Source organism: Pelophylax lessonae (genome assembly GCF_965119305.1).
Source record: "Pelophylax lessonae genome assembly, chromosome: 1".
Taxonomy (NCBI): domain Eukaryota; kingdom Metazoa; phylum Chordata; class Amphibia; order Anura; family Ranidae; genus Pelophylax; species Pelophylax lessonae.
The window spans coordinates 406,856,254-406,872,287 of record NC_138768.1 but is presented as its reverse complement, the minus strand read 5'-3'; the positions used below and the strand labels follow the sequence as shown (position 1 = coordinate 406,872,287).

General features: G+C 42.7%; 1 protein-coding gene across 1 annotated transcript in view; it reads left to right on the top strand.

The window, feature by feature from the left end:
* FKTN (fukutin) overlaps nt 1-16,034 on the top strand; it is a 54,490-nt gene that overhangs the window by 21,053 nt on the left and 17,403 nt on the right. Inside the window, exons 3-5 of the mRNA XM_082243336.1 lie at nt 1,313-1,372; nt 7,354-7,557; nt 9,979-10,256. Of these exons, the coding sequence (XP_082099462.1) occupies nt 1,313-1,372; nt 7,354-7,557; nt 9,979-10,256 (542 nt within the window). The remainder of the gene's footprint in view (nt 1-1,312; nt 1,373-7,353; nt 7,558-9,978; nt 10,257-16,034) is intronic.

Here is a 16,034-nt window from a genome sequence, read left to right as displayed (position 1 = left end):
CTCATTTATAGGTGCCCGTCGACCGGCACCCAGTCCAGCAATAGGTCAAATATCTATAGCGCCCTTCCGTGTATTCAAGCTGGCGTGTGTTCCAATCAGCGGATGCTACATTAACGAGGGACGGGAAATCATGTGTGCATCGCTCTGCGATGTCTCAATGCATTTTGCATAAATAATGCGTCGTTAGGAAGCAGAGGTATGAGGCATATGGCACAGGGATGTAGTATTGAGAACAGGAGCAGTGTGTCCCTGGATGTCTGTAACACAAAGTGATTCCCTGATCACTGGATTTAGGTGTTCCACATTTCGTTTCTGCTGCGATGACCAGCTTTAGGCCCCTTGCATGTAGGCGTTTAGCTCATGTACGTTGATTAGCAGGTTTTGGGTTCATTCAGATGGGTGCTGACACCTGTCCTCTGTGTGTAAAATTTTGACATGCAACTGTGTCTGTGCAGCCTCTGCATATACTTCTTTGGGATGCCTGCATGCAGCTCCGAGGTGGGAACACCAAAAGGTGGGTGTGGCCAAAATGCACTGACAGTGGGAGGTTCTTAAAAGGGCAGTATTAAATACCAGGATGGTTTTACAGTGAGGCTCCATACGTATCTGCACATTCTGGATGCGTTTCTGCGCGTATTCCTGGAACATGTAAAAAGCGCTTGTTTCACTTGCGGAGTAACTGTTAATGGCACCTCAAATATGGAAGCAAATGCGCGTTTACCTGCATGCAAAAACGTGACAAATGCAGCAAAACACATGGTAAAAATGCAAACTGCAACACGAAAAAATGTTCCATGAGCTACTTTGCCACATTTGGCATGCATAGGGCAGTCCATTGATTTCTGCGCATTGCAGGAAAAAATGTACTAAAAACGTGCGCTTCCACTACACAAGGTGTGAATGGGGCTTAAAGTGAAATTGGTGTTTTTACAGCCTTCCCTTCCTGAGCGGGATGACAAGAATGATAAAAGCAGAGTGTCTTTGCCCACTCCCTCCCTCCTATATGCAGAGTAATAAGGGAGGTGTGGTCCAGAGAGGTAAAACGCATCCTATTCTGTGCTGCAGTAAGACAGTGCAGGATGGAATATGTATTTTCCTGGATGGTCACATGATGCTGTGGGAAGTCTGGGGCTAAGATGCATCTTTTAGAGTTTTGAAAAGAGAGGGTGCAGATTGAAGGCTTCCATGGACTAGATAAGTGAGAGATAAGCACATTGGGATGGCCTGAGCAGAAATGACATTAGAAAAGTTCTCTATAATGTTTTAACTATTTTATACTTGTATATTCATTTTATTTTTCTGTGTTGCTTAGCATGGACCTGCTTTTTCAAAGCTGAAAGGAACTTTGTCAGTACAAGGAGGAACAAACTGGGTAAGCATACATTTTCTTTTTAAAGCTTTGTTGCTCTAAAAGTATGTTTTCATGAAGGTTTTTATGTGCAATAAATACCTTCCCCACTTAACTGTAGCAAGAAATGTAAATGCCATGGAGAAATATGGTTTAGAATAAACTGATGATGATCAGAATCGGCTCCTCCTCCCTGGCATCCTGAGACCATTTATTGTGGTCCCAGGCTCCTTCAAGCAGTGGGGGAGAGCAGAACTACAGCAAGTGGGGGTGGAGCAGGTTCACTGTAGGGATCGACCGATATCGGTTTTTCATTGCCGATACTGATATTTTGGCCATTGCATATCGGTATCGGCCGATATTTTGTACATTTAAAGTTTTGGAAAATAAAGACAATTTTTGACACAAATCTGGTACTGAACATGTTAATTTTTGTTTAATGTTTATTGACTGGCTTGCTGGCACCCTGTGGTGGGTGGGTGGCTGGCTGGCACCCTGTGGTGGTTGGCTGGCTTGCTGGCACCCTGTGGTGGGTGGCTGGCTTGCTGGCACCCTGTGGTGGGTGGCTGGCTTGCTGGCACCCTGTGGTGGGTGGCTGCCTGTCTGGCTGCCTGTCTGGCACCCTGTGGTGGATGGCTAGCTGGCTGGCACCCTGTAGTGGATGGCTAGCTGGCTGGCACCCTGTAGTGGATGGCTAGCTGGCTGGCACCCTGTGGTGGATGGCTAGCTGGCTGGCACCCTGTGGTGGATGGCTAGCTGGCTGGCACCCGGTGGTGGATGGCTGGTTGTCTGGCACCCTGTGGTGGGTGGCTGGCTGGCACCCTGTGGTGGTGGGTGGGTGGCTGGCTGGCACCCTGTGGTGGTGAGTAGCTGGCTGGCTGGCACCCTGTGGTGGTGGGTGGCTGGCTGGCTGGCTGGCACTCCGTGGTGGGTGGGTGGCCGGCTGGTACAGGGGCTGTGGGTGGCTGGCTGGTACAGGACCTGTGGGTGGCTGGCTGTCTGGCACCCTGTGGTGGCTGGCTGTCTGGCACCCTGTGGTGGGTGGGTGGCTGGCACAGGGCCTGTGGGTGGCTGGCTGGTACAGGGCCTGTGGGTGGCTGGCTGGCTCGCTGGTGCAGTGCCTGTGGCTGGCTGATACAGTGACGTCACTTCTGGCGACTCCGTGAAGCGCACGCCGGCTGGCTTCTCAGAGCGTTTAGAGAGGGGTGAGCCCATTACATGGTTGAGGAAAGGGGATGCAATTAATATGCGATCTGAGCTGGTGCCAGTCAGGGCACATTCTATGTAAGCCTAACTATTGATATGGGTGTGGTGGCATTTTAATATGTAATAAAACAGTGTTGCACTATTATGGTTGTCTTTGTTTTACCTCCATATAATCAACATCGGCCATCCGAGAGGGAATAGAGAGGTGCAGACCTATCCAGGTGTCCTGATTGCTGATAAGGGTGTATGGTCCTGCTGGTTATATACAGTGCCTTGCAAAAGTATTCCACCCCCCTTGACTTTTTACCTATTTTGTTACATTACAGCCTTAGGTTAATCTGAATTTTATGTGATGGATCAGAACACAATAGTCTAAGTTGGTGAAGTGAAATGAGAAAAATATATACATAAAACTATTTTTTAGAAATAGAAAACCCCCTTTGTTATGAAGCCCATAAAAAGCTCTGGTGCAACCAATTACCTTCAGAAGTCACATAATTAGTGAAATGATGTCCACCTGTGTGCAATGTAAGTGTCACATGATCTGTCATTACATATACACACCTTTTTTGAAAGGCCCCAGAGGCTGCAACACCTAAGCAAGAGGCACCACTAACCAAACACTGCCACGAAGACCAAGGAACACTCCAAACAAGTAAGGGACACTGTTGAGAAGTACAAGTCAGGGTTAGGTTATAAAAAAATATCCACATATTTGATGATCCCCAGGAACAGCATCAAATCCATCATAACCAAATGGAAACCAAAACTCATGAACCGGACAAAGAGGGCATTAATCAGAGAGGCAGCACAGAGACCTAAGGTAACCCTGGAGGAGCTGCAGAGTTCCACAGCAGAGACTGGAGTATCTGCACATAGGACGACAATGAGCCGTACGCTCCATAGAGTTGGGCTTTATGGCAGAGTGGCCAGAAGAAAGCCATTACTTTCAGCAAAAAACAAAATGGCACGTTTTTGATTTTGCGAAAAGGCATGTGGGAGACTCCCAAAATGTATGGAGGCAGGTGCTCTGGTGTGATGAGACTAAAATCAAACTTTTTGGCCATCAAAGAAAACGCTATGTCTGGCGCAAACCCAACACATCACCCAAAGAACACCATCCCCACAGTGAAACCTGGTGGTGGCAGCATCATGCTGTGGGGATGTTTTTCAGCAGCCGGGACTGGGAAACTGGTCAGAGTTGAGGGAAAGATGGATGGTGCTAAATACAGGGATATTCTTAAGTAAAACCTGTACCACTCTGTGTGTGATTTGAGGCTAAGACGGAGGTTCACCTTCCAGCAGGACCATGAACCCAAACACACTTCTAAAGCAACACTTGAGTGGTTTAAGGGCAAACATGTAAATGTACTAGAGAGAACAAAAAGGTGGGGCAAGCATGGGGATTTTAATGGTACCGTCCTAAGACCAATAATTTTCAAGTAAGGACTAGTGTTTTATATAAAAACTTATTTCAAAATTGTATTACAAAAAATTACATATACAGACCAGATACATGGAAAAATACAATAAAACAGAAAATGTGCATACAGTAATGTAAACCTCACTTGAATGTAGTCGATTTACAAGCTACACCAGTAAACTCATAACACAGGATGATATCCTAACTGGCTCAGATACTGAGTCGGTTAGATATAACTACTGTGATTCCCATAATATCCGATATGTTTTGTGGGGATCCGCTTCTTCAGGGGCGTGGGATGGTGCAGTATTAGGAAACCTACAAATACTAAGATGCAAAAAACAAAAGGAATATAAAAATAAGCAAGCAATACAAACAGTTAATTAACATTCTGAACCAGATAAATCACATAAATATCTGTGTCCTGATACTTTTTGTACTGTGCGACCAGAGAGTCCCTACCTTAATAAAAACAGTAGCCACCAGCTATCCAAAGATCCCAAGGGCATCAAGGTGAGTAATCTCCCCCAGGCGAGCATGGAAGCAGCAAACAACACAGTGGGCCTCTCAACATTTGATACAATAAAAATCTGAAAGGATTGGCCAAAAATTTGTATATTATATGGTAGCATAAATAGGATGATTTGGTGAAAAATAGTAATAAAGGAGCCTTTAAAAAAGATTGATAACACCTACCATCCAAGAGGCAGGCAGATCCAAGACAAGGCGGGCGGTAGAGTAGAAGAAACAAGCTCGCATGGCTGGAAATTCATATGATATGTGGAGACTATGAATGTCACCGACCAGAAAGACAGGAAGTCCAGCCAGGGTCAAAGAATAGAATAGGCACAGTCTGTTTTTAAAAGGTAGAGACTCTCTGGCCGCACAGTACAAAAAGTATCAGGACACAGATATTTATGTGATTTTTCTGGTTCAGAATGTTAATTAACTGTATTACTTGCTTATTTTTTGTTTCTTGCATCTTAGTATATGTATGTTTCCTAATACTGCATCATCCCACGCCCCTGAAGAAGCGGACCCCCCGCGAAACCTATCGGGTATTATGGGAATCACAGTAGTTATATCTACCTGACTCAATATCTGAGCCAGTGAGGATATTATCCTGTGTTATGAGTTTACTGGTGTAGCTTGTAAATCGACTACATTCAATTGTGGTTTACATTACTGTATGCACATTTTCTGTTTTATTGTATTTTTCTATAAATCTGGTCTGTATATATAATTTTTTTTTGTAAAAAAATTTGAAATACCTTTTTATATAAAACACTAGTCCTTACTTTAATATTATTGGTCTTAGGATGGTACCATTAAAATCCCCATGCTTGCCCCCCCCCCTTTTTGTTCTCTTTAGTTTGTTTCCTGTAGGTACCTATGTACAATTTTAATTGTTTTGGCCTGAGCTTTTTCTTAAAAAACATGTAAATGTGTTGGAATGGCCTAGTCAAAGCCCAGACCTCAATCCAATAGAAAATATGTGGTCAGACTTAAAGATTGCTGTTCACAAGCCCAAACCATCCAACTTGAAGGAGCTGGAGCAGTTTTGCAAGGAGGAATGGGCACAAATCCCAGTGATAAGATGTGGCAAACTCCTAGAGACTTATCCAAAGCGACTTGGAGCTGTGATTGCCGCAAAAGGTGGCTCTACAAAGTATTGACTTTAGGGGGGTGAATAGTTATGCACATTGACTTTTTCTGTTATTTTTTCCTATTTGTTGTTTGCTTCACAATAAAAAAAAAAAACATCTTCAGTGCCGGTTCACACTTATGCGATGCGGGAAGGCTGCGAATTCGCAGCCTGTTCCCGCATCGCAAACGCACCCCTGGCAGTTCACACTGCCATATGCGATACGCTGGGGGTGTCAATGTAATCTTAACGACACCCCCAGTTTGATTGCATATCGCAGTGCGATCTTGCAGTTCGCACGGGATCGGATCGCACAAGTGTGTACCGCTGTGCGATCCGATCCTGATGCGGCTGCAAAAAAGGGTCCTGTGCGTCTTGGGTGCGGTGCGAATTTAGCCATACAAAGTGTATGGCTAAACTCGCACCGCACAGCCGATCGCATGTAATGAAGGAGCAGTGCGCTCCGACATTACATGCGATCGCCGCAGCCGCATCAGTGTGAACCGGCACTCAGTTGTGGGCATGTTTTGTAAATAAATGATGCAAATCCTCAAACAATCCATGTTAATTCCAGGTTGTGAGGCAACAAAACACAGAAAATGCCAGGCACTGTAGCAATAGTGTATTGTTGTGTTCACACTATTGGCTCATTTGTATGTTTTTTTTTTTTTTCCATTATATCTACATTAGCCATCACTTAACAGCGCCTGCTTTATTTGTATTATTTTTGTGCTGCTTATATGCCAAATTGCCTGCAGGGCCCATTCTTCCCCAAAACTGCACAGTGTAAGGGCAGGCTGTTGGGAGTCAAGGCAACAGCAGTGTTTTGCTGGTAAATCAAAGCATGCATGTGGCACAGAGAGTGGTAGGTAAGAGGTAAAATAATATGGTCTAGGGAGATGGGGCTGAAAACACTGGTTGAGATTTTAGTGCATCAAAGGCACAGTGTTGTCAGCCCAAAAGGGAAGTTAGGAGCACACAGTGTATTTTTAGCAGATTAACAGGTTTTGTGGGATTAATATGAAATTTGCAGAGATTACAGTAATGTTTTTTTTTCCTTGGGCATACATTTTAACTGAACTTGCATTTTTTAATACAACCAGACCTTCTTATTTACGGTCTTATAAGCCTAAGTGATTTCTAGTTGCCTTGAGGGCGATCAATATCAGAGGTTTGGCTGGTCATATATATATATATATATAATATTTTTTTTCCATTCAACATGCAAGCTGAAAAAAGATAACTGATTCCTCCATTTACACTACACAGTGCAGATAGATGTATATCCTGCGACTCTTGTAACAGCCAGCCCAAGTGGCTGTCAAAATACCCTAACAGTGCCTGCATTTGGATGCTGGGGCTGTTCGGGCAACAATTTTTCACCTGGCTCCCTCAATTTTCCAGTCAAGAGGCAACAGGGCATCCCCCTAAGCAAAGCAACAGGGCATCCCCCCCCTAAGCAAAATCCAGCCACTTCATCAGGAACCAACCAGAATTTGCACTGTGTATAGCCAGTAACATCACTTTTTATTAGACTAGACTCATTTTGCAGAGGTAAGAAAGCAGAAAGCAGAAAGCAGTTGCTCAGATAGAAAACATTAATATGTGATAGAATGACAAGGTCTATCGTCCAGATGAAAAAATAAAAACTGTGTGTATTGAACTTTGTTTTTTGAAAATTTATAGTGTTTTATTGTCTTTTTGTTTTTTTTGTTTTCTAAAATCATCTAGCGAGTGGTGAAGAATTTTTTAAATCTGGCTTCCCATCACAGTGTCCCAGTGTTTTTGGTGGATCCTGTGGTTCTGCCACTACTAGCTAAAGATGTGGAACAACTGAGAAGCTCTATGGACAGCACACCATCTCAATGTCAGTACTTCTGCAAACAAAGGGATGTCACTACATTTGCACTTCTGGATAAGATGTGGGAGCACAAAGTAAGAATAATCTCCTAGGAAACTATAATAAAGTACATTTTAGTTGGTAATTTTGTTGCTGAACATTTCTGTTTGAATGTGTTTATTGGAGATGTGCACTGCAGGTTGTGACAGCATGTTGGTGCTCCGCCGCTCCCATTCCTCCTTTGAAAGCCGTGCATGCACACCTGGAGATGGGCAAAAATTATACAGCTGCATTATTGAGTATATGGTTCAGTCTGAGGACAGAGGTTGGCTGTTTTTCATCTGTGGCTGTCTTCTGGCACACTTTGCAAACTCCATAGCACTGTTTGCAAAGTTGCATTAAGACCATATTAAAGCGGAGTTCCGGCCTCAGAAAAGTTTTTTCAATAAAAATACCCCCGGGACAGTCAGGGCTAGTACATTCCATAATGGATAGCCTCTGAACTGTCCCAGGTCGCACTTACCTTTTAGAAGAAATACTTACCTTGAAAATTTCTTCTCCAGTGCTGCCATCTCAGGTGTGGGCAGCTGAAGCCAGCGCGTCCTCTTCTGCGTCCTCTTCCGTGTCCTCTTCGTCCCAGAATGTCCTGCACCAACCACGCTCGTCACTTCCGGGGCAGGCGCGTCATACCTGCACAGCTTCTGGGCATGCCCAGAAGCTGTTTAGCAGGGAATGACGCGCATGCACCAGAAGTAACGAGCGGGGCCGGTGCAGGCGCATTGACTCCTGGGAGCGATGACATTCAGCTCCCAGGAGTCATCACAAGCAGGAAGTGACGGCGCGGGCCACGGCCGAAGAGGGAGGAAGTGGAAGGAAGGTAAATATACTTTCTTCAAAAACTAGGTAAGTAAAAAAAACTAATTAGGAGTATCCATTTGATTTTTAGGGGATTTACATCAAGCGGATGGGCCAAAGTTGTTTTTGACCCCGGAACTCCGCTTTAAGTGCAATAACAAAACACTGGGGGCTTGTATGTCAAGGATGTACAAGTGTTGGTACCGTTACCTAAAGGACCAATAGAGAGAAACATTTTGCATTGTGGTATGAGGTTAATACCTATAATGATAATCCGTGTATAAATTCCTTTTATTCTTTCACATGATTTTATATATAATTCTTCTCCACCTTTACATACAGGCCAAGCCGTGCAGCACACGCAGACTGTTACATTGAACAGATACAGCAACATTTTTTTATTTTTATTTTTTTTTTTCAAAAAAAGGTACATCATATAACTATAAGCTATAGTTCTTTTTTGAAAACAAAAAAACTGTTGCTGTATCTGCTCAAAACGTGTTAATTGGGGTTTAATTTGTTATTTTAAAGTCCATCTAAAACAAAATGTTCTTCTAAAAGGTGATTAACAATTACAGGATCAACAGGTAATAGAACTTTGTTAGCAAACACTCAGAAAAATAAAAACTGCAGTGGTGATGCAATTTTTATTTTTATTTAATTATAGTTGTGGTATAAAACCCAAAAGAAAACATTTATTATTATATAGCAGCTTACCAGTTCTTTTTTTAATTAATATATTTATTTTATTTAAACTGAGCTCCATCCAAAAGGGGAAGCTCCACTTGTTCGCACCCCTCCACTGCCACATTTAGCACTTTTTTTTGGGGCGGAGCGGATACCTGTCAAAACCAGGTACCTGCTCCCACTTCCAGCTATGGTCGCCGCACGGCGATCTACAAAACTTCCAGCCCTGCCTTTTTACATTTTTTAGGTTCCCCCCCCCCCTTTTCCTGGCCTGGCAGGCAGGCTGCATGTTCAGATAAAAGAATATGGATTTTTTTAAGGGGGGGCCAGCATATTTTTCTTTTGTTTTTTTTATTGTCAAATCGTTTTTTATTGATAAAAAGTACAAATATAACAAATTTGACACAAAATAAAGTCAGGCATACAGTAGCATTGTTAGAACATACAGAGCAAAGCATTAATGGATGGATGAAAAATGAAAGGAAGGAAAGTCCTTGTGAAAGAGGCCTTAGAGTATTGAGACAAGCCATTTACCATTTACAGGGGTTCTTACAATGATCAGCTTTTTTTTTATTATTATTCATATAAAACCTTTATCTCAAAAGAAAAAAAAAAAAACTGTCACTGTAACTTCTTGTGTAACTTTGGTGTGAGCTGGAGTTTAGCTTCAATTTGATCATGTATCTAAATGTGCTAGTGCATCTACATTCCCCTTCCTCCAAGATTAACAATGCTTCTGTCCAAACAGTGCCCCCTGTGCTCTTTAATCCAGAGTGGGGGCACTCTAATAAAGGAGGTGTATTACTGGCCAGATCACCAGGGGGGAAAAAAGGCTAAAAAAGAAAACTGATGCAGCCACCACGTCTAATGATTTGTAAGCTGCAATTTACTTAATTTTGGTTTTGGATTTAATATGGCTTAAAACCTGACTTGGAACTGGCTCTTTTCACTTTACTAATTGTTTCCCTTTTTAGGGTAGTTTTTTTCGAGCTGCAGAGAAGATGGGATTTCAGTGGCACAAATATGAGGGGAGAGATCCACGACTGGAAGGAATGGATGACTTGTCAGGTGTACAAATACCTCTTCATTATATATTCAGGATGACATCACATACAATCCATTTAGTAGTGCTTTATGAAAGAAGTGGCAACTACCTGTGGCATGGTCCTTTACGGCTGAAGAGAAATATGGATAAAAAATTTGCCCCTTTCCGGAAGCTTCAATTTGGTCGATATGCTGGGGCATATAATAGGTAATTGGTTTTGCACCAATCAGAATATTGTAATCTTGCTATTTTTTTTTTTTTTTTGTAGGGTTTTTTTTAGACTTCTTCAACTCAGTGCACAGTACAGGGACAGAGTGCTTTATAGAAACCAATCTGATTTTATTATGCTGAAATTACTTCTGATGGAATTAATATTACCATTTGCTTAGATGAAGATCATGGTTGATAGAAAAATTATCTTATGGATTGTGTCATCAGCAGCATGGCCTGAACCCATTACTATCGAGGAGTTTGTGCATAGTGGTCTATGACATGGTATGGTAAATTATAGCTTCTTAATAGATATAGCTGATAAGCAGTTTGTCTAGTGTAAAGCTTCAAGGGCAAGAGGTGGAAATGCAGGCTCACCAGGCTATCACAGTGAGATATTGGGTTGTCCAAAAGTGAACCTATAGCTGGCGCTTTGGATTTTATTGCTGCTGTTAAAGCTGTTTAGGATGTCCGTTTTTAGAAGAATGCTTTAAAAACAGACCAACAAAAATATTAGAACATTGTTTTACAAACTTGGGTCAGATGTTCACCACCATCAAACCATTGTCTGAGTGCCGCTTATACTATAAAAATAAACCGAGGACTGGAGGTTTGCCTGGAGTACCTTCCATTATGTGCAAGCATGCACTTCTGTGGTAGTGATGACAGCTTTTTATGGAAGCTTCTCCTGCTGCTGGCTTCTTTCTCCTTTGGCTATAGAGCAGCCAGTGATGTATGATGGAGTTGTGTTACAGTGCCTTGCAAAAGTATTCACTCCCTTGGCATTTTTCATGTTTTGTTGCCTCACAACCTGGAATTAACATGGATTGTTTCAGGATTTGCAACATTTAATTTACAGAACATGCTCACAACTTTTGAAGATGTTGTTTTTTTTTATTGTGAAGCAAACAACAAATGGGACAAAATAACAGAAAAGGTCAATGTGCATAACTATTCACCCCCCTAAATTCAATACTTTGTAGAGCCACCTTTTGCGGCAATGACAGCTCCAAGTCACTTTGGATAATTCTCTATGAGCTTGCCACATTTTACCACTGGGATTTTTGCCCATTCCTCCTTGCAAAACTGCTCAAGCTCCTTGTGAACAGCAATTTTTGAAGTCTGAGCAAAGATTTTCTATTGGATTGAGGTCTGGGCTTTGACTAGGCCATTCCAATACATTTACATGTTTCCTCTTAAACCACTCAAGTGTTGCTTTAGCAGTGTGTTTGGGGTCATTGTCCTGCTGGAAGGTGAACCTCCGTCCTAGCCTCAAATCACACACAGAGGGGTACAGGTTTTGCTTAAGAATATCCCTGTATTTAGCATCCATCTTTCCCTCCACAGAAGATTTGATTTGATTTACTAAAACTGGAGAGAGCAAAATCTGATGCAGCTGTGCATGCCAATCGGCTTCTAACTTCAGCTTATCAATTAAGCTTTGACAATAAAAACCTGGAAGCTGACTGGTTTCTATGCAGAGCTGCACCGGGTATTTTTTATTTTTATTTTTTTAAAACGCATTGCTCAGCTTCCTCAGAGACTCTCAAAAATTGCTAGTGCTGACTGTATTTCAAGTCATCACGGCAGGGTATTGGGAATAGTTTTCAATTGGCAATAATCACGCCTCGGGTGGACCTCATTGGCTATGATCCTGCCACTGCGCAAAGCTCTGCACCAGATTTTGTACACTCAAGCTTTGGTAAATCAACCCTACAAAGTCTTTTTAACCACTTTCCGCCTGCCATATAGCAAAATGATGGCCGCAAAGTGGTTAAATTATCCTGACTGAGCGTCCTATGACGTCCAGCAGGAAGCGCCGCTAATGCGCTCCCCCGGGGATGATGTGTGTCTCTCGTACACAGCCCATCCCTGATCATAGTAAACAGCCAGAAATTGGCTGTTTACCACGTGATTAGCTGTTTCCAATCACAGCCAGTCACAACTGTTAACACAGGAGCTGTTAGTAGAAGATTCCAGCTTCCTCTTCTCACACACCGATCGTGTGAGGAGGAGAGCAGGGATCAGTGAGGGAGTGAGGGAAACACACATTAATGGGCACCACATAGCCCCCCCCCCCTTCCCCCAATAAAGAGAATTTGTCACACAGCCCATCTGGATCTGTCACACAGGCCATCAGGACCGCCATCAGTACTGCCCTGAGTGACCTGTCACATAGGCCATCAGTACCGCCATCAGTGACCTGTAACACAGGCCAACAGTACCGCCATCAGTGACCTGTCACTCAGGCCATCAGCACCGCCATCAGTGACCTGTCACTCAGGCCATCAGCACCGCCATCAGTGACCTGTCACTCAGGCCATCAGCACCGCCATCAGTGACCTGTCCCACAGGCCATCAGTACTGCCATCAGTGACCTTTCACACAGGTCATCAGTACCGCCATTAGTGATCTGTCACAAGGACCCGCCCTAGGAAGCATTTGCTCTGATAGTGTAAGTCGACTTCATGAGCAACATTTTCCCTATATAACATAACCCCACAGAATCAGGAAGAAGATGCCAAAATAAATGTGGCGTGCGCAGCAGAGGAGGAGTTAGAAGAGACACTAGTTATCATTGCCCTTAATGTCCTTCCCAACCTGGCCTATACATCGAAGAATGCTTCAGAATTTTTCACATATCTATAAGATATAATTGTTAATAGACTGCCATTTCCCTGTTTCAAATACCTGTGCGGATCATTTGCCTGCTACCACGTTTCTACCTTCCACGTTAACTGACCCTGGCCTGTTTACCGACGATGCATTTGCCTGCCGTTCTAAACCACGTTTCTGACTTCCACATGCAAGAACCTCGGCCTTTTAATAGACCGCGTTTTTTGCCTGCCACTTGAACTGATCTTTTGCCCTTCGACTTTAGTACCCAGGAGTGTCACATATGTGAGGGGCTTTAGAATAGTGTTCCCAGAACAGGGTCTGGAGTCCAGTGGCTTCAGAGATTTGGGTGGGAGAAGCCTCTACCCCAGTCCCTATTCTTTCCTAACAAAGGCCCTAAGCTTTATGGTCCTTCCTGCTGCCTGGGCCAATACTTTGGCTGTGCTGACCATATTGCTGCCTGTAATGACCCAGGACTTTATGGACCACATCTCTGCCTGCTACCTGGACCAATGCTTTGGTCGTGCAGACAGTACATATATATAAGCAAAAAGTTGGGGGAGCAAACCCTGAACATGTATTTCTAAAGCTGGTGCAGCTATGAACCAAGCGACATGCATATTAACAAGAGTAGCGCACACATGCAAAAGAAATGGCTATCAAATATGAATACAATCCATAAATAAAAATGGGGATTTGATCCCACCATATGGCCATATCGTGCTCAAGCCCACCACTGCGTCAAAGTACCCCATTGTCAGTGGGTTCTACACTATCCATAAAAAAGGGGGTGAATCCTGCCTCTCTAACCCTTGGAGACAACACTCCTTGCTGGGAGAGATGTGCTAATGCACTACAAGGGACTCCTCCTACATCTACTTGATAGTGGACACTGATAGAGTACAGGTGTGTGGGGGGGTGGGGGGGTGGGGTGCTCACCATCAGAAGTCTGGTCAGACCGAATACATAATAAACAAGCAAAAAGTTGGGGGAGCAAATCCTGAACATGTATTTCTAAAGCTGGTGCAGCTATGAACCAAGCTACATGCATATTAAAAAGAGTAACGCACACATGCAAAAGAAATGGCTATCAAATATGAAGACAATCCATAAATAAAAATGGGGATTTGGTCCCACCATATGGCCATATCGTGCTCAAGCCCACCACTGCGTCAAAGTACCCCATTGTCAGTGGGTCCTACATAGAATATATGTTGGGGTGTTTTGCTTTCCAAAATAGGGACATTTTATGGGCGTTTTCATTGTCCTGGTGCTGTAAGGCCTTCAAAAGTGTAATAAGTAGGAATGAAATTAGATGTGCTAATTTATGCTCCTAGAATGCCTAGAGGTGCTACTTGGATGTTGGGGCTGTGTAAAAGTCTCACACGTGTGGTATACTCAGGAGGAGTAGCAGAATGTATCTTGAGGTGTAATTGCAAGTATGCATATGCTATGTGAGAAAAAACTTCTAAAATGACCATTTTGTGTAAAAATAAATTAAATAAATAAATAAAATCAAATTGCTTCATTTTCCCAAGAATTGTGGGAAAAGAATTACATCTTCAAAAAACTCACCTCTTACTAATGGCCCGTTTCCACTGAGCTTTCTGGTACGGTTCGGTTCGGTACGGTACGCTATTTATGCCGTTTCCATTATGAATGGTACCCTAATTCCGAACCGTACCGTGCCACTTTTTGGTACCCTTTCGTTGGGGCACCAAGCACATTAGACCTGTACCAACTGGGTGGAGCTACACTCTGCAGAACTTTGATTGGTTGACAGAGAATCGTCTATCACATCTTTCCTGCTGTGACCAGCCTATCATGAAAAGGGTACTATTGGCAGTGGAAACGCAATGTGTACCGAACCGTACCGTACTGAACCGAACCGTACCGTACCACTCAGTGGAAACGAGGCATAAATACCTTAGATTTCTTAAAAGGGGTCCTTTTGGGGGGTATTTGTACTGTCCTGTCATTTCAGGGCCTCAAGAAATGAGCGAGGTCGTCAGTACATTAAGTGTGACCATTTTTAAATGATTGGCACCATAGCTTTTAGACTTTCTCAAACGTTCACACAAACTAAAAAAATATATACAAATTTGGCTATTTTTACCAAAGATATGTAGCAGTAAAAATTTTGACACAAATTTATGAAGAAAAATGACTTATTGGGAGAATTTTGTAATATAAATTAAAAAAAGTGTTTGTTTTTTTCAAAATTTTCGCTCTTTTTCCGCTTAGAACGCAAAAAATAAACACAGCGGGGATAAAATACCACCAAAACAGAGCTCTATTTGTGTAAAAAAAATTGTTAAAAATTTTGTTTGGGATGCAATCTAACAAGTGAACAGGTCCAAAGGATATTAAGATTTACCTTTAAACCATCTGGGTGTATCAGAACCCAAGAACTGAACTTTAAGCTCATAACGAGATGGTATATTACACCTAAGAAAATTCACAGATGGTTCCCGAGGGAATCAGGTGTATGTTGGTGATGCAAAAAAGAAGAAGGTACATTGTACCATATTTTTTGGACCTGTGCAGATATAAAACCATTCTGGGGGGGGAGTAAAAAATATGACTCAAAAATTTACGGAATATAAAATTGAAGAAAATCCGCTCTTTTTCCTGTTGCAGGGGTCAGATATACCGGTGGGGAGATACGAAAATTCTATTATACCGTATTTAGTAAATGCAGCTAAAGCATGTATCCCAGGTAACTGGAAAAAAACACAACCCCCATCGATGGTAGAATGGATACACAGAGTAGAGGAAACTAGAAGAATGGAAGAGTTAATTGCATACTCCCAAAATAGACAGGAGAAATATAAAAAGATATGGGAAGAATGGAACTTCTTTATAATCTCGGAAGAAGGGAAAAAACTCTTAGGAGGATAGAGGTAAGGAAAAGATAAGAATATAGCGGAAGGATAAGGGGTCCTTTAGGCTGATGGCAGCGGAGCGGGGGAACTCTCCCCCCCTTTTTTTTTTTTTTTTTTTTTTTTTTGGGAGGGAGGGGGGAGGGAGGGTAAGGGACAAAAAAGGAAAATAAGGAAGGAATACAAGTTAAAGTAAATGATGAAAGAGTGGAATTAACAAAGGTTAAAATGAGATTGTACTACCTGCTGAATTGTAAATGTACTTAAGCTGAACTTC